At 45.6% G+C, this 18617-nt stretch overlaps 1 protein-coding gene across 7 annotated transcripts in view; it reads right to left on the bottom strand.

Moving 5' to 3' along the window:
• The window catches only part of LAMA2 (laminin subunit alpha 2), an 834596-nt gene that overhangs the window by 137668 nt on the left and 678311 nt on the right, over positions 1 to 18617 (bottom strand). For all 7 annotated transcript variants that reach the window (XM_066605535.1, XM_066605537.1, XM_066605536.1 and 4 more), the window contains 3 exons: positions 16620 to 16722; positions 1724 to 1840; positions 315 to 491 (listed from right to left, as the gene is read on the bottom strand). In XM_066605535.1, the coding sequence (XP_066461632.1) occupies positions 315 to 491; positions 1724 to 1840; positions 16620 to 16722 (397 nt within the window). The remainder of the gene's footprint in view (positions 1 to 314; positions 492 to 1723; positions 1841 to 16619; positions 16723 to 18617) is intronic.

Here is an 18617-nt window from a genome sequence, read left to right as displayed (position 1 = left end):
TATGGACTGGTGAACTGGTAAATCAGATAAAATGCCTGACTAATCTCCAGCAAACCTAATCCTATTACAAGCCAAACCTCCCTACCTTATATTTGCCAACATTGGAGCACACATCATCTATTAGCAACATAGTGTATGACTGTGCACTTCCCAATCGAATATCATTGCACCAGGAAGACTTTTAGGTTTGTAATTTTGATCCATATGAATCTCAGTATCAGATTCTTGCTTTTTATGGTATTTTATAAAACACAGCTAGAAAACCTGATGTAGAGCATGTACATGAATAAAGAACTGACATATTCTTAACTTACCATTTTCGACTTTTACAACAGCATTGGTTTTAGCTACGTCTTCTTTCAGTGCACTGTAGTTCTGTTTCAACCCCAGGAGATTCAGATTAAGATCTTTGATGCGTGCAAGAACATCGTTGGCAGTATCATTTGCTTGCTTGGCTTTGTCTTTTGCGGTCTGAATCTTCACTATTGTATCTATTACAGACAAATGTGTGTCAGGCAAAGACTGGAGAATGGATACAAGAAAATGTCTTGCCAATTTAATATTAACATTATTCTCCCTCGAATTGAGAAATATTTATTCCATTATACATTTCAGTGACATTTTCCACTGGTATTATAATACAAAATTTGATCCTTTGGATGTTTTTTCAATGTAAAATCTTTTTTATTTAATCAAATATTTATCTATCTATCTATATATACCATATATACTCGAGTATTAGCCGACCCGAGTATAAACCAAGACAATAAGTTTCACCACAAAAAACTGGGAAAACTTATTGACTCGAGTATAAGCCGAGCTATACTCCAGTATATACTGAGTAAAAAAAACCCTCCATACTCACCTCCCAGCCGGCGTCAGTGTCTGTGCGACAAGCTGCTTGAATTCTCCCTGCTGTCATCCCCTCGCTGTCCTCTCTGCTTGGCTCTGTCAGTGCTGTGTAAGTAAGCACTGTGATTGGATTGAGCGTCAGCCAATCACAGCTGGCGCTCGATCCAATCACAACGCTTGCTTACACAGCACCGATGGCAGGGGATTTGAAAGCTGAGCAAGGAGATGACAGCGGGGAGAATTCTAAAGCAGCTTGATTGGCTGTGAATGATCGAGCAATAGCTGTGATTGGCTGACCCTCGATCCAATCACAGCCCTTACTTACACAGCGCTGACGGCCAGGAATGACAGAGCCAAGCAAAGAGAACGGCAGGGGATGACAGTGGAGAGAATTCAAGCAGCCTGTCGCACTGCCGCTGGGGACACAGTGTGTATGTTTTTTAACTGAATGAGATATAGTATTGGCATATAGACGAGATCCTTATGGACCTTTCCACATAATTATTAGTTTAGACATGTGTGTTTTTCTTCAGCGTTAGAGACTCTCGTAAGACATCCAATGCCATTGCTATATTTGCTTTCAGCATCACAAAACCTAAACAGCCTTATTTCCAGTTGTTTTAGTTATTCCATTTTAACAGGCTTAAACAAGGTCTTGTAGGGCTGAAACATTAGCTTTCAGTACCATAATGGCATAATAGACCAAGAGTGGCACTTTCTATTACTCTGAGCGGCAGTGGAGTTTGTATCCAGCATGGACTTCTACAGTGGTGCTGAAGACTCTTCATCTAGAGTAGCTTCATTTTAAGAACTACAGTAGTATAGAGAGTACTAGTTTAGAAGCAATTTATTGTTGTTTTTATTCACATACCATTAGGTATTGCAGATAGCTTTCCAAGAGTGTCATTCAGAGCTTTGACTAAATTTGTATTGTCCTCGTCTGCATTTTGCACTCTATCCTTCATTGCAGCAAGTTGATTCTCATTATCTGTGAAGATGCAAGAGCCACAATTATACATATACAGTTACTTATTACAGAATACAATTAAGATTGGGAAATTGTAAAATGCTAACATGACAAACGTTCCTCCTAATTCTAGACATACCTCTATATACCCAATGAAATAGGTAGAATGGCAGTTGCTGTTAGAGGAAGAAAAACTATCTATTTAGCATGGAGTCATGCTATGTCAGGCAAATAGCTCTACGCGGTGCAAAGTGGCTGCAGTACCACATAAGAAGACACCAGAAGTATGAATGGTAGACACTGGCATAGATTCTGTATTGGAACCCAGAAGATACAAGTTATACCTCTGACTACAGACACTATGCTACCTATAGAAATATCCAAAATATACACCTATGATCTGATGGAAACTGCTTCACCAAAAGCTCTTTATTCCATTGGTATCTAACATTACACATGTCCTTTGTCATTTAGTAGACTTAAAGGTCAAGGAGACCAGCATATAAGACTCTCTTTATGCAAACCGACTGCTTTCACACAGAAACGAGGATCACACAGTGAACTGCAGCTCTCCGCCTCTATTCGCAGTGAACAGGCCGCCATTTATACGTGGCCTTCGGTTGATTCTTATGTCTGCAGACACTGAACAACGAATGAATTCATATATTTGCTATCAGCATTTACACTGAAAGATTTTCATTCCGATTGCCCGCGATCCAGCAAGAATGTGAATGCTTATCATTCAGTGTAAATGGACCCTAAGAGGTTCTTCGTATGACCATATTTGAGCATGCATTTGCGCATGGAAAAATCCTGCGCACAGTATGCAAAGACTAGAACTAGAGATGAGCGAACGCGTTCGTCCGAGCTTGATATTCGTGCGAATATTAGGGTGTTCGGGATGTTCGTTATTCGTGACGAACACCATGCGGTGTTCTGGTTACTTTCACTTCCTTCCCTGAGACGTTAGCGCGCTTTTCTGGCCAATTGAAAGACAGGGAAGGCATTACAACTTCCCCCTGCAACGTTTAAGCCCTATACCACCCCCCTGCTGTGAGTGGCTGGCGAGATCAGGTGTTCGCCTAATATAAAAGTCGGCCCCTCCCGCGGCTCGCCTCAGATGCGGTGTGAGTTAGATGAGGGACAGTGCTGTTTATACCGGAGCTGCTGTAGGGAAAGAATTGGTAGTTAGTGTAGGCTTCAAGACCCCCCAAAGGTCCTTATTAGGGCCACTGATAGCTGTGTGTTGGCTGCTGTTAGCAGTGGGATTTTTTTTTTCTCAAAATCGCCTCTGCAGACCGTTGCACCTGGCATTAGGGACAGAAGTGCTGCATAGGCAGGGAGAGTGTTAGGAGTGAGTGTAGCCTTCAAGAACCTCAACGGTCCTTTCTAGGGCCATATTTATCCGTGTGCAGTACTGTCCAGGCTGCTGTTGGCTGTGCTGCATTTTTTTTGGGCTTCTCAAAATCGCCTCTGCAGAGCATTCCACCCTCCATTGATACTGCAGGGAAAGAATTGTATAGGCAGGGCCACAACACAGTTATTATTCATAGAATATACGCAGTGCTGCCTGTTGGTGGGAAAAAACTGAAAACAAATCTATTTGTCCAGCCTCTGTCCGTCCTTACGGGCGGTGAACACGTGTGAGCTGCGTGAAAAACATTGCTAAATCATACGCACCCAGCTACGCTTTACTGCTGGCTTCGCCATTTGCTTTCCTTAATTGGGAAAAAAAATACCTGCTCTCCAAGAGTTATAATAACTCTGCTACCCTCACGTTCTGTGACACATAAGCAGGGACACAGCACAGTTATTAAACTTCTCAGGTTCATAGAATATACGCAGTGCTGCCTGTTGGTGGGAAAAAACTGAAAACAAATCTATTTGTCCAGCCTCTGTCCGTCCTTACGGGCGGTGGACACGTGTGAGCTGCGTGAAAAACATTGCTAAATCATACGCACCCAGCTACGCTTTACTGCTGGGTTCGCCATTTGCTTTCCTTAATTGGGAAAAAAAAATACCTGCTCTCCAAGAGTTATAATAACTCTGCTACCCTCACGTTCTGTGACACATAAGCAGGGACACAGCACAGTTATTAAACTTCTCAGGTTCATTGAATATACGCAGTGCTGCCTGTTGGTGGGAAAAAACTGAAAAGAAATCTATTTGTCCAGCCTGTGTCCGTCCTTACGCCTGTGGAGACGTGTGAGCTGCGTGAAAAACATTGCTAAATCATACGCACCCAGCTACGCTTTACTGCTGGCTTCGCCATTTGCTTTCCTTAATTGGGAAAAAAAATACCTGCTCTCCAAGAGTTATAATAACTCTGCTACCCTCACGTTCTGTGACACATAAGCAGGGACACAGCACAGTTATTAAACTTCTCAGGTTCATTGAATATACGCAGTGCTGCCTGTTGGTGGGAAAAAACTGAAAACAAATCTATTTGTCCAGCCTCTGTCCGTCCTTACGGGCGGTGGACACGTGTGAGCTGCGTGAAAAACATTGCTAAATCATACGCACCCAGCTACGCTTTACTGCTGGCTTCGCCATTTGCTTTCCTTAATTGGGAAAAAAAATACCTGCTCTCCAAGAGTTATAATAACTCTGCTACCCTCACGTTCTGTGACACATAAGCAGGGACACAGCACAGTTATTAAACTTCTCAGGTTCATAGAATATACGCAGTGCTGCCTGTTGGTGGGAAAAAACTGAAAACAAATCTATTTGTCCAGCCTCTGTCCGTCCTTACGGGCGGTGGACACGTGTGAGCTGCGTGAAAAACATTGCTAAATCATACGCACCCAGCTACGCTTTACTGCTGGGTTCGCCATTTGCTTTCCTTAATTGGGAAAAAAAATACCTGCTCTCCAAGAGTTATAATAACTCTGCTACCCTCACGTTCTGTGACACATAAGCAGGGACACAGCACAGTTATTAAACTTCTCAGGTTCATTGAATATACGCAGTGCTGCCTGTTGGTGGGAAAAAACTGAAAAGAAATCTATTTGTCCAGCCTGTGTCCGTCCTTACGCCTGTGGAGACGTGTGAGCTGCGTGAAAAACATTGCTAAATCATACGCACCCAGCTACGCTTTACTGCTGGCTTCGCCATTTGCTTTCCTTAATTGGGAAAAAAAATACCTGCTCTCCAAGAGTTATAATAACTCTGCTACCCTCACGTTCTGTGACACATAAGCAGGGACACAGCACAGTTATTAAACTTCTCAGGTTCATTGAATATACGCAGTGCTGCCTGTTGGTGGGAAAAAACTGAAAACAAATCTATTTGTCCAGCCTCTGTCCGTCCTTACGGGCGGTGGACACGTGTGAGCTGCGTGAAAAACATTGCTAAATCATACGCAGCCAGCTACGCTTTACTGCTGGGTTCGCCATTTGCTTTCCTTAATTGGGAAAAAAAATACCTGCTCTCCAAGAGTTATAATAACTCTGCTACCCTCACGTTCTGTGACACATAAGCAGGGACACAGCACAGTTATTAAACTTCTCAGGTTCATTGAATATACGCAGTGCTGCCTGTTGGTGGGAAAAAACTGAAAAGAAATCTATTTGTCCAGCCTGTGTCCGTCCTTACGCCTGTGGAGACGTGTGAGCTGCGTGAAAAACATTGCTAAATCATACGCACCCAGCTACGCTTTACTGCTGGCTTCGCCATTTGCTTTCCTTAATTGGGAAAAAAAATACCTGCTCTCCAAGAGTTATAATAACTCTGCTACCCTCACGTTCTGTGACACATAAGCAGGGACACAGCACAGTTATTAAACTTCTCAGGTTCATTGAATATACGCAGTGCTGCCTGTTGGTGGGAAAAAACTGAAAACAAATCTATTTGTCCAGCCTCTGTCCGTCCTTACGGGCGGTGGACACGTGTGAGCTGCGTGAAAAACATTGCTAAATCATACGCACCCAGCTACGCTTTACTGCTGGCTTCGCCATTTGCTTTCCTTAATTGGGAAAAAAAAATACCTGCTCTGCCACAGTTAATAACTCTGCTACCCTCACGTTCTGTGACACATAAGCAGGGACACAGCACAGTTATTAAACTTAGATAATTCATTCACTAGAGGCAGTGGGGCCTTTCGTTTTCCAAAAAGGGCAAAAATTATATTTGGCCTGCAGTCTTGCGCCAATTTATTTCCTGCCTGGGAAATCTAATCACTGGTAATACAGCATGCTGAGGGGTAGGGGTAAGCCTAGAGGACGTGGACGTGGACGTGGCCGAGGACGCGGAGGGCCAAGTGAGGGTGTGGGCACAGGCCAAGCTCCTGATCCAGGTGTGTCGCAGCTGTCTGCTGCGCGATTAGGAGAGAGGCACGTTTCTGGCGTCCCCACATTCATCGCCCAATTAATGGGTCCACGCGGGAGACGGTTATTAGAAAATGAGCAGTGTGAGCAGGTCCTGTCCTGGATGGCAGAAAGTGCTTCGAGCAACCTATCGTCTACCCGCAGTTCTGCGCCGTCCACTGCTGCCAATCCGAATCCTCTGTCTGCTGCTCCTCCTTCCTCCCAGCCTCCTCACTCCACTACAATGACACCTGCTCAGGAGCGGGAACACTCCCAGGAACTGTTCTCGGGCCCCTGCTTAGATTGGGCAGCAGCGGTTCCTCTCCCACCAGAGGAGTTTATCGTCACTGATGCCCAACCATTCGAAAGTTCCCGGGGTCCGGGGGAAGAGGCTGGGGACTTCCGCCAACTGTCTCAACAACTTTCTGTGGGTGAGGAGGACGATGACGATCAGACACAGTTGTCTTGCAGTGAGGTAGTAGTAAGGGCAGTAAGTCCCAGGGAGCAGCGCACAGAGGATTCGGAGGAAGAGCAGCAGGACGATGAGGTGACTGACCCCACCTGGTGTGCAACGCTTACTCAGGAGGACAGGTCTTCAGAGGGGGAGTCAAGGGCATCAGCAGGGCAGGTTGCAAGAGGCAGTGCGGTGGCCAGGGGTAGAGGCAGGGCCAGACCGAATAATCCACCAAGTGTTTCCCAAAGCGCCCCCTCGCGCCATGCCACCCTGCGGAGGCCGAGGTGCTCTAAGGTCTGGCAGTTTTTCACAGAGACGCCTGACGACCGACGAACAGTGGTGTGCAACCTTTGTCGCGCAAAGCTCAGCCGGGGAGCCAACACCAACAGCCTCACCACCACCACCATGCGCAGACATATGATGGCCAAGCACCCCGCAAGGTGGGACGAAGGCCGTTCACCGCCTCCGGTTTGCACCCCTGCCTCTCCCCCTGTGCCCCAACCTGCCACTGAGATGCAACCCCCCTCTCAGGACACAGGCACTACCGCCTCATGGCCTGCACCCACACCCTCATCTCCGCTGTCCTCGGCCCCATCCAGCAGTGTAGTTCAGCGCACCGTTCAGCCGTCGCTTGCGCAAGTGTTCGAGCGCAAGCGCAAGTACGCCGCCACGCACCCGCACGCTCAAACGTTAACCGTCCGCATCGCAAAATTCATCAGCCTTGAGATGCTGCCGTATAGGGTTGTGGAAACGGAGTCCTTCAAAAGTATCATGGAGGCGGCGGCCCCGCGCTACTCAGTTCCCAGTCGCCACTACTTTTCCCGATGTGCCGTCCCAGCCCTGCACGACCACGTCTCCCGCAACATTGTGCGCGCCCTCACCAACGCGGTTACTGCCACGGTCCACTTAACTACGGACACGTGGACAAGCACAGGCGGGCAGGGCCACTACATCTCCCTGACGGCACATTGGGTGAATTTAGTGGAGGCTGGGACAGAGTCAGAGCCTGGGACCGCTCACGTCCTACCCACCCCCAGAATTGCGGGCCCCAGCTCGGTGCTGGTATCTGCGGAGGTGTATGCTTCCTCCACTAAAGCACCCTCCTCCTCCTCCTCCTCCTCTGTCTCACAATCAAGATGTGTTAGCAGCAGCATGTCGCCAGCAGTCGGTGTCGCGCGGTGTGGCAGCACAGCGGTGGGCAAGCGTCAGCAGGCCGTGCTGAAACTACTCAGCTTAGGCGATAAGAGGCACACGGCCCACGAACTGCTGCAGGGTCTGACACAGCAGACCGACCGCTGGCTTGCGCCGCTGAGCCTCCAACCGGGCATGGTCGTGTGTGACAACGGCCGTAACCTGGTGGCGGCTCTGCAGCTCGGCAGCCTCACGCACGTGCCATGCCTGGCCCACGTCTTTAATTTGGTGGTTCAGCGGTTTCTGAAAAGCTACCCACGCTTGTCAGACCTGCTCGTAAAGGCGCGCCGGCTCTGCGCACATTTCCGCAAGTCCCACACGGACGCTGCCACCCTGCGCACCCTGCAACATCACTTTAAGCTGCCAGTGCACCGACTGCTGTGCGACGTGCCCACACGGTGGAACTCTACGCTCCACATGTTGGCCAGGCTCTATGAACAGCGTAGAGCTATAGTCGAATACCAACTCCAACATGGGCGGCGCAGTGGGAGTCAGCCTCCTCAATTCCTTTCAGAAGAGTGGGCCTGGTTGGCAGACATCTGCCATGTCCTTGGTAATTTTGAGGAGTCTACCCAGGTGGTGAGCGGCGATGCTACAATCATTAGCGTCACCATTCCTCTGCTATGCATCTTGAGAAATTCCCTGCAAACCATAAAGGCAGCTGCTTTGCGCTCGGAAACGGGGGCGGGGGAAGACAGTATGCCGCTGGATAGTCAGGGCACCCTCCTGTCTATTTATCAGCGCGTACAGGAGGAGGAGGAGGAGGAGCATGAGGAGGAGGGGGAAGAGACAGCTTGGGCCGCTGCTGACGGTACACCGGCTGATTGCCTGTCATCCTTTCAGCGTGTATGGCCTGAGGAGGAGGAGGAGGAGGAGGAGGAGGATCCTGAAAGTGATCTTCCTAGTGAAGACAGCCATGTGTTGCGTACAGGTACCCTGGCACACATGGCTGACTTCATGTTAGGATGCCTTTCTCGTGACCCTCGCGTTGCACGCATTCTGGCCACTACGGATTACTGGGTGTACACACTGCTCGATCCACGGTATAAGGAGAACCTGCCCACTCTGATTCCCGAAGAGGAAAGGGGTTCGAGAGTGTTGCTATACCACAGGACCCTTGCGGACAAGCTGATGGTAAAATTCCCAGCCGACAGCGCTAGTGGCAGAAGGCGCAGTTCCGAGGGCCATGTTGCAGGGGATGTGCGTAGATCGAGCAGCATGTACATCCCAGGCAGTGCAACAGTCTTTAAGGGCCTGGCCAGCTTTATGGCTCCCCACCAAGACTGTGTCACCGCTCCCCAGTCACGGCTGAGTCGGCGGGAGCACTGCAAAAGGATGGTGAGGGAGTACGTAGCGGATCGCACGACCATCCTTGGTGACGCCTCTGCCCCCTACAACTACTGGGTGTCGAAGCTGGACACGTGGCCTGAACTAGCCCTGTATGCCCTTGAGGTGCTTGCTTGTCCTGCGGCTAGCGTGTTGTCGGAGAGGGTGTTTAGTGCGGCTGGGGGAATCATCACAGATAAGCGTAGCCGCTTGTCAACCGACAGTGCCGACAGGCTAACACTCATCAAGATGAACAAAGGCTGGATTTCCCCAGACTTCTGTTCTCCACCAGCGGACAGCAGCGATACGTAAGCAATACGTAGGCTGCACCCGCGGATGGAAGCTACGTTCTCTCTCACCATCCAAAACGGGGACATTTCTGCTTCATCAATCTGTGTCTAATATTCCTCCTCCTCCTCCTCCTGCTCCTCCTCGTGAAACCTCACGTAATCACGCTGAACGGGCAATTTTTCTTAGGGCCACAAGGCTCACTCAAATAATTTTTCTGAACAATTTTTATAAGTTTCAATGCGCTTAAAAGCATTGGAACTTTAACTTGAACCAATTTTTCGTTACACTGGGCTGCCTCCAGGCCTAGTTACCACTTAAGCCACATTAACCAAAGCGATTAATGGGTTTCACCTGCCCTCTTGGCTGGCCATGGCCAATTTTTGGGATGTACATTAGTACTGTTGATACAGCAATTTTTGTGGGCCCTCGCCTACAGTGTAATCAAATTAATTTTTAGCCCACCTGCATTACAGCTGACCTTACCTCAGCTGTGTTGGGCAATGCAATGGGATATTTTTGTGTACCGCCGGTGGGTTCCAGGGAGCCACCCATGCTGTAGGTGCACACTGAGTTTTTAATACTTCTGTACACTTCTAAAGAACCCGTCTGACTGGGGCATGCAGTGTGGGCCGAAGCCCACCTGTATTACGCACGACATTACTACCTCAGCTGTGTTGGGCAATGCAATGGGATATTTCTATGTACCGCCGGTGGCTTCCTGGCACCCACCCAGGCAGTGGGTCCACAGGGAGTTAAACCTACATGTGTCCACTTGTAAAGAACCCCAGTCTGACTGGGGCATGCAGTGTGGGCCGAAGCCCACCTGCATTACGCACGACATTACTACCTCAGCTGTGTTGGGCAATGCAATGGGATATTTTTGTGTACCGCCGGTGGGTTCCAGGGAGCCACCCATGCTGTAGGTGCACACTGAGTTTTTAATACTTCTGTACACTTCTAAAGAACCCGTCTGACTGGGGCATGCAGTGTGGGCCGAAGCCCACCTGTATTACGCACGACATTACTACCTCAGCTGTGTTGGGCAATGCAATGGGATATTTCTATGTACCGCCGGTGGCTTCCTGGCACCCACCCAGGCAGTGGGTCCACAGGGAGTTAAACCTACATGTGTCCACTTGTAAAGAACCCCAGTCTGACTGGGGCATGCAGTGTGGGCCGAAACCCACCTGCATTAACCCTTTCCAGTCCACTGTGTGACCTGTGAAGACATTAGGGTTTAAGGCTGTACAGCTCCGTTGTTGGTAGACGTCCGTCGGGGTTCTCTTACTGTATATTGCCAGCCTCTCTGCTGTCGGAGCCTATCCTACGTGTCAGCTCATGCAGTACTGGCTTTAGCCAGCATATAGCGCCGTTGTATAACAGCAGAAAAAGAGTAAGCCCCCTAGGAAAACCATATACAAATTGGATTGGAAAGGGTTAAGCACAACATTACTACCTCAGCTGTGTTGGGCAATGCAATGGGATATTTCTATGTACCGCCGGTGGCTTCCTGGCACCCACCCATGCTGTAGGTGCACACGGAGTTTTTACTACATCTGTACACTTATAAAGAACCCCAGTCAGACTGGGGCATGCAGTGTGGGCCGAAGCCCACCTGCATTAAGCACGACATTACTACCTCAGCTGTGTTGGGCAATGCAATGGGATATTTCTGTGTACCGCCGGTGGGTTCCAGGGAGCCACCCATGCTGTGGGTCGACAGGGACTTCACAATAGGGAGTTGTACCTGCCTGTGTCTATGAATTAAAAAGCCCGGTCTGACTGGGGCATGCAGACACCTTGACAGAATGAATAGTGTGTGGCACATAGGTTCCCCATTGCTATGCCCACGTGTGCAGCTCCTGATGGCGGTGGCACAGGATTCTATTTCTCATTGCTTCTGTACAGCATTGTGGGCTATCGCTCCGCCACTTTTAAAGAGGGTCGCTGCCTAGCCGTGCCAACCTCTGCAGTGTGTGCCTGCGGTCCCTCGTCATGGCAGACGCAATTCTAAATAGACATGAGCGTGGTGTGGCATGAGGGCAGCTGAAGGCTGCGCAGGGACACTTTGGTGTGCGCTGTGGGGGGGAGGGGGGGCGGTTGGGCAGCATGTAACCCAGGAGAAGTGTCAGTGGAGTGTCATGCAGGCAGTGATTGTGCTTTGTTGGAGGTAGTGTGGTGCTTAGCAAAGGTATGCCATGCTAATGAGGGCTTTTCAGAAGTAAAAGTTGTTGGGAGGGGGGGGGGCCCACTCTTGCCGGTATTGTGGCTTAATAGTGGGACCTGTGAACTTGAGATGCAGCCCAACATGTAGCCCCTCGCCTGCCCTATCCGTCACTGTGTCATTCCCATCACTTTCCTGAATTGCCCAGATTTTCACACATGAAAACCTTAGCGAGCATCGGCGAAATACAAAAATGTTCTGGTCGCCCATTGACTTCAATGGGGTTCGTTGTTCGAAACGAACCCTCGAGCATCACGGGAAGTTCGTTACGAATAACGAACACCCGAACATTTTGGTGTTCGCTCATCTCTAACTAGAACCTATTGATTTCAATGGGTTCTCTCTCATTTCGTCTTTTGTGCACGTGGTGCATGCATGCAATAAAATAGGGCCTGATCTATTTTGAGCGCATTTGCACACCAAAAAGCCCTATAGAGGGCTATGGGAGGTACACAAATGCGCATATATATGGACACAGCATGTGCAATAGGTTGCACAAACCCACACACATCGGCATCTCCTTTGGCTTTAACAGACACTTAAATCAGAGCAGGGGTGATTGTGAACTAGCATGCCTGCACATAGACGCACATGCGGCAATAAAGAACTGACATCTACTTGACTTACCATTTTCGACTTTCCCAACGGCGTTGGTTTTAGCTACATCTTCTTTAAGCGCACTTTAGTTCTCTTTTTGTGCAATGTTCACTGTATTTTGCAATACGCTCGACTGAAGCCCCTCTAAGTTAAAACATTTTCGTAATAGGGTACAACTAAGCTGTTTAAAAGCTTTCTTTTACATGTGGATTGTAGAAAGTAAAAATGCTTTGAAATACATAGTATAAAATACTGATAAAACCTCAGCCATAGAGAGCTAAAGCTCGCTGAACCAAACCTCATTTAGCTATACAATGCATGCTCTAGGCTTTAATAATATTAATATAGTCCGAGGCTAAATTATACCATCTTCACAGCAGCATCTCCTCTGTAACATGGAAAATAATGACGGTCAGTAGGTAGAAAGCGGTTGTCAATACTAATGAAGAACTCCTTTCAATTAGAAGCATAATTTGAGAATTCAAAGTGCTGTGTTGTTTGCATTTGTTGGAAATTGAAAAGCCGGTGTTTTATTGCTTGTCATTGCTGTAAACATCATTTTTATAGAAGTATTTACATTCTCTCAGAGCCGAGGAAGGTAAACCATTGTACTACCAGATAAATAATCATGTAGAATGACAAGGTAAATACTTATAGTACAAAGACAATGAGCAATACGTGCAGGGCCGGAATATACTAGGGGTGCAGGGACTGTAGTTGGGTCCTGGTGCTAAAGAGAGGCCAACCACTGTTGCCAATCATCCATAAATTCTTGGACAGTCCATAAAAATAGGGATTTTTTTTCCGCTGCCCCATCAAAAGATTAATGCGTCCATGATTTTTTTTGAAGCTGGAGAATCTGGTACAGAATATTATGGTTGTGAATATTTAATGTTTTTTAACAATATATGACAGCTGCAGCAGGAGATTCCTTGGATGTAATAGCATCCAGGGGTTTTACCTCGTTGTCAATGGGGCCGGCGGCAGCTTGGCTGCCCAAATTGAAAGAAAAAGGAGAAGATTGCGCTCCTCTGCCACTGCTGTGACAGCTCTGGCAGGGGATTTCTTCATCCCTGCGGGAAGTCGCCTCATCACTGAACACTGTGACAGTATTCTCCCTTGTTCTTCTTTTCTTCTGGCCGGGGATTAAAAAATCCCCTTCTCCTGGAGTGCTTTGACCAATCATACCGATGTCAAAGTTGCATCCCTTTGCGTGAAAAGTGCTCTCTTTTCTTTTGTAGGTGCAAATTTTTTGCACTTGTAAAAAATGGATATGTCACCATCTCTATTGGTTCTAATACAGACGTTTTTTAAGCACACCTATACATGCGCGAAAAAAGCGCTCATCTGACTGAGCCCTTAGAATTTTTTCAGATTCATTATAGTTTTTCAGTTTGTTGAAAATCCAGTAAAAGTGCTTTAAAAAAACAAAAAAAATAGATACTCACCTCCCTTCAGCTGTCGGGGATCAGCCGAGTCTTCTCCTGCTGTCCCCTGCAGTGTGGTGCTGATCTATCATTGTTTGCAATGGAGCCACCGGCAGCAGCCGCGGCTCCATTGAAAACAGTGCATGCATTCCCAATAGTGCACGCATGTCATATCTTTGCAGGCACGCACCTGTAAAGCACAGACATGTGCACACACCATAGGTAATGCAATGTTGCAAATAGAAGGTTTAGTCCGTGCGTTGGCGTAAATTGTAAAATGCAAATACATTCTCACTACTTAACAGTGTATCTCACGTTTTATGTAAGTTTAAGTGCTAATGTTTATATTTAATTTACTCCCAGAACTCCATGGTGTTACTAAGTTTGACACCATTAAATGTATTCTTGTCCTTGCATTTTATTTTGCAGCATATGGTCAATGGACTGTGGATGGCACAAGTCACAGAAAACACATTGGTCATCCAATCCCTTCCATTCCGAACACCGTACCAACATATGCTAGCGTGTTTTAAAACAAAGCTTTGCAGTAGAAACATTTACTTAGTGTACCCACCCTGCCTCTCTAGAAATCAATCATGTAGGCATAGAATCTAGCTCCACTAAGATGAGATGACATTTACATATAAATTAAAAAAAAAAAACTTACAGACTACATCAACACTATCCATTTTTTGCAAGATTAGTTTTCTATGAGAAGCATGTTTTCTATTAACGTGATTTTAGATAGCAAATTATGATTCAGTTTAACCTTGTCAAAGCTGAATGCAAATTCAACATTCCCAGTAATATATTTCTTTGACTTGCTTACAGTATTGTCCTTTCCTTTTTTCAGTTGTGTGAAAAGGATTTTAATAAGAGCTCTAGTTCACTGTGACCTCAAGTAGTAGGGAGTCTAAAGAGGAAGCTTAGTTTCCATAAAACAATCCAATTTGTTGTGTACATAAAAAGTTTCATAGCATACTACCATCTAACATCATTTTGACCCCAGGCAGCAATGGTACCTGAAACTTTTATCTTTCACCAAGGTTAACTTTTAGCTATAACACCTACAAGATCCCTCGTGAACAGAATAACCATAAAAGATTTCAAATGATCTTTTTTAAGTGTTTTATATTGTTTCATAGTGTGTTTAATATAATTAAATGGGTTTCTATTTTTGCAATCTATTGTGGTTATAAATTCCAGGGACCTTGTAGATGTTCTGTGCTATCACTTTGGTTCCTGAGATGATTATTTGGGATCATGTGAATCATTTTCCACAGGACACGTCTGTTCTATATCTGGCCTCTGGGACCCCAACGACCCCGAGATCCTGAATGTAGTGGTGGTGCGGATGTGTGACCACCACTCCTTTCACTACTAGGGGACAGAGGGAGATAGATGTTCTTGACAATCTTCCTCTGTCCCATAGAACTGTGGTCACACAGCCGCACCACCACTACATTCACTTGATGCATTTGGAAGGTACAGATCGCACGATCACAATTGTCACATACAATGGCCCCCAGCAAACAGACATTTGGATAGGAAAACATGTCTTTAGTGGGAAATACCCATTAAATTTTTCTTATAATTTAGGGAATTTCATTTTCTTGATTAAGATCTACTGTGGTTCCATAGATGCAGAAAAGTAGCCAGAAGAAGTTTAACTTCTTTTGAGTTAAATTGTGTATAAGTCAGAGAAAAGTTTACTATGTAGGTAAAATAAAAATATGATACAATTTTTCCAAAATACAGTACTTTCTGTTTACTGTACCTTAAGGACCAGAGACTTTTTAGGGATTTTACCCATGTGGGGGTTTAACTGCCCTATGTTTTTCCTTTAGCTACCAAAATTATTTTTGCTGCATCTTTTTCTGTGACACATAGGGCTATTTTTTAAAATATCTTTTTCACTGACTTTTTTTTCCCGTTTTTTTTTAATTTTATTGGGGGTAAAAAGCTAAAAAAAAGATTTTTTTAACATTTATAGTTATTTTTTTTAAATTAGTATATTTATGTTAAAATAAAGTATGAGAGCAAGTTCCTCATTTTGTTTCAAATGTTTTGATATATAATATTTATGGTTTTGGATTACAGGGCGCATACAGCGACGGTTTTGGTTGGTGTCGGTTTTGGGTTATTTTCTTTCTTATGTATATATTTTTGTTTTATTCTTTCATTTTGTTTTACTTATTTATGTGATTAGTTTTTTTTACTATCTATGTCCCCCAAGACGTCATATAAGACCTCTGGGGGACACTCACATCGCTTTTTTTTTATTTGACATTTTTTCACTGTAGCTGGGGCATCCATAGGAGCCCCAGTTACAGAGGAAAACATCCCCTGCAGTGACAATAGTCACTGACAGAGCTGATCAGGGTCTGCTAGGATCCTGTAGCTCTGCTGTGACAGGGGATCCCGGTGGTCACGTGACCGACGATTCACGTAGTCGAAGAAACACTTCCGCTGTCACTTGTGAGTACATAGCACTCATTGAGCGCTGTGTACTTGGAAAAGAAGAAGGCAGAAGGGGTTAAAAACACTCCTACCTTCTCTTTCAGGTTCTTAGCTGTGACTAACAGCTTGCAACCCGACCTGCTTCTGATTGATTGCAGAAGCAGGAGTTTGAATCCCCTGCTGTATTTTCACAATCGGCTGGGATTAAATCCCAGGACCAAGCGCAGTAAATTTACAGTGCTTGGCCTTAATAGGTTAATATTAGCAAAGGCCCAATAAAGTACATTATTGTATATTGAGCACCATGAGCTTCAAGTTATACCTTTGATCAGCTCTGTACATTAACCACTTCTGCACTTTCATAAAACTGCCATAATATTTCTCAGTAGAGGCAATATTAATGGCTCACTGTAGCGTTCGATGGAGACATTTTGCTGGTTTGTTATAATATTGTAAAAGGGAGTTCAGGTGAACTGAAATTGTATATTTTGTCATCAGTTTTAAGAAACACTTTAGAAAACCTTACCTTTTAAATCTTGAGACTGTGTTTTAGCATCCGTATGAACTCGGAAGCTTTTTTGAATGGCACTTTTGGCTTCATCTTTTAAGGATCCTTGAGGACCAGTAACCTTCATTAGAACCATGCAAACAAAAGAAAAGCATTGTTAAAATAGAAGTGAAAATAAAAGTAATTCAAGATGCTAGGTAAAATCTGTTGGAATTAAATTCAGATATAAACTTGGAGAATATGTGAGAAAAGATTTTAAAGGGGCTGTACAGTTACTGGACAACATTGCAGTAATAGCTCCAAAGGTCTTAAAATAACAAACAGAGCAGTACTTCCCTGTCCTCTGCCATGGGCATCCAGTGATGTTGTCCTGATGCCCTCCCAGTGATTGTTGTGGAAGATGACATCAGCAGAATTTACCTAACTGCTGCAGCCAATTGGAGTCTGTAGTGTTACCGCCCATTCTCCTGGCATCAGTGCTCACATCCTGGGTGCCATGATGCCAGGAGTTCAGGATGGAGAAAATGAAGTCTCTAATTCACTGCAGTGGTCAGGTGACTTCCTCTGATGTCATCTTGAACAGTCACTGCGAGCATGATGGGGCACTAGTGTTGGATCCCTGCCGCAGAGGACTGGTAAGTACTGCTCTGTTTCTTACTTTAGCACAGTTGGAGATTTTACTGCAAGGTTGTCCAGTAACTGGACAGCCCCTTTAAATACAGATGGTTGAAGGAAACTAATGTGTTTTAAGAAGCTGCTGAGGTGATTCAGTACAAAGAAATAATGTAATTATTTGTATAGTTTCTCTATTTTTTGTTTCTTAAGGCTATGTGCAAACTATAATTTGGTGGTGAAAGGTGAACATACTTTATAAAGAATAATTCATGCCTTGTCCAAATGAACCAATCACATCACAGTTTTCATTTTTCAAGAGCAAAAATAGAAATATACCCATTTAGTTCATCACAAAGAGGTTTTGTTCTGTTTTGTGACACATCCATTGTCCTAAATGGGCAGAGTGTCATAACCTGTACTATTCTGTCTCGGTGAAAAACTGAACAGAAATCTGTCCAAAATATGACTAAGTGTATAATCACACAAACAATTTTTTTCTTTTCTTTGTTAATCTGTATTTTAACCAAACTGGCTTTACAATCAAAAGCGGTAAACAACACGGTCTGAACAAAATGGTTTTAGTACATGTATGACATGCACTCATTGTCAAAGAAATCAAGCACCGAGAAGGAGTTGTCAGAATGGAATGAGACTTTCTATGTGTGATTTTAATGTTGATATAAGTAGGTGATTACAATATCACAGCAAAAGGATCATTTATTGCAAAAAAGCTGGGTACTTGGACAGAGACTCTAGTGCCCTGTTGGGCTGCCTCTAGCTTGGATGCAAGATGTGATACAGGTGAGCATGGAGGTATACAGGTTCTGTATGGTATCCTGTGGCATATCACTCTTCACTGTAGCTGAGCCTCTAGATCATGTAAACTTGTAGGCTGTCAAAGTTGGTGTCCTAGATGGTCCAATACATGTTCTTCTGGTGATAAATCTGGTGCCTGGCAGGTTACAGAAGTGTGGTAATGTTGTGGAAGAATTCCTGTGACACCTTTGCTGTGAGCAGCCAAGGGTTTTCCTGCTTGAGACTGCCTCTTGGAAGCCCTGCCATTAGAGACAACACATGTGGCTGCAGGATGTCTTGAACATATCGAGCTGTCATTGTCCCTCATACCACTACTAGGGGTGATTCACTGTCACATGCGTGTCCCCGCCCAGACCATCACAACAGCAATGGGGGCAGTGTGCTGCTCCACAGCAAAGGCAGGATTAAGATGCCCCCCCCCCCCTAGGTCTCCTCAGACATAAACATGGCTGTCATCAGTATCCAAAATAAACCTGGATATATTGCTGAAGACACCCCAGGTTTTATTCTGTAGCAGTCCACTCTTGTTGCTCATGACACCACTGCAAATGGAGGTGACGGTGGTTGTCACAGACAGTACATGTA

Source organism: Eleutherodactylus coqui, chromosome 1 (genome assembly GCF_035609145.1).
Source record: "Eleutherodactylus coqui strain aEleCoq1 chromosome 1, aEleCoq1.hap1, whole genome shotgun sequence".
NCBI lineage: Eukaryota > Metazoa > Chordata > Amphibia > Anura > Eleutherodactylidae > Eleutherodactylus > Eleutherodactylus coqui.
The sequence above is the reverse complement of the archived record's forward strand: the minus strand, read 5'-3'. Positions and strand labels throughout refer to the sequence as shown.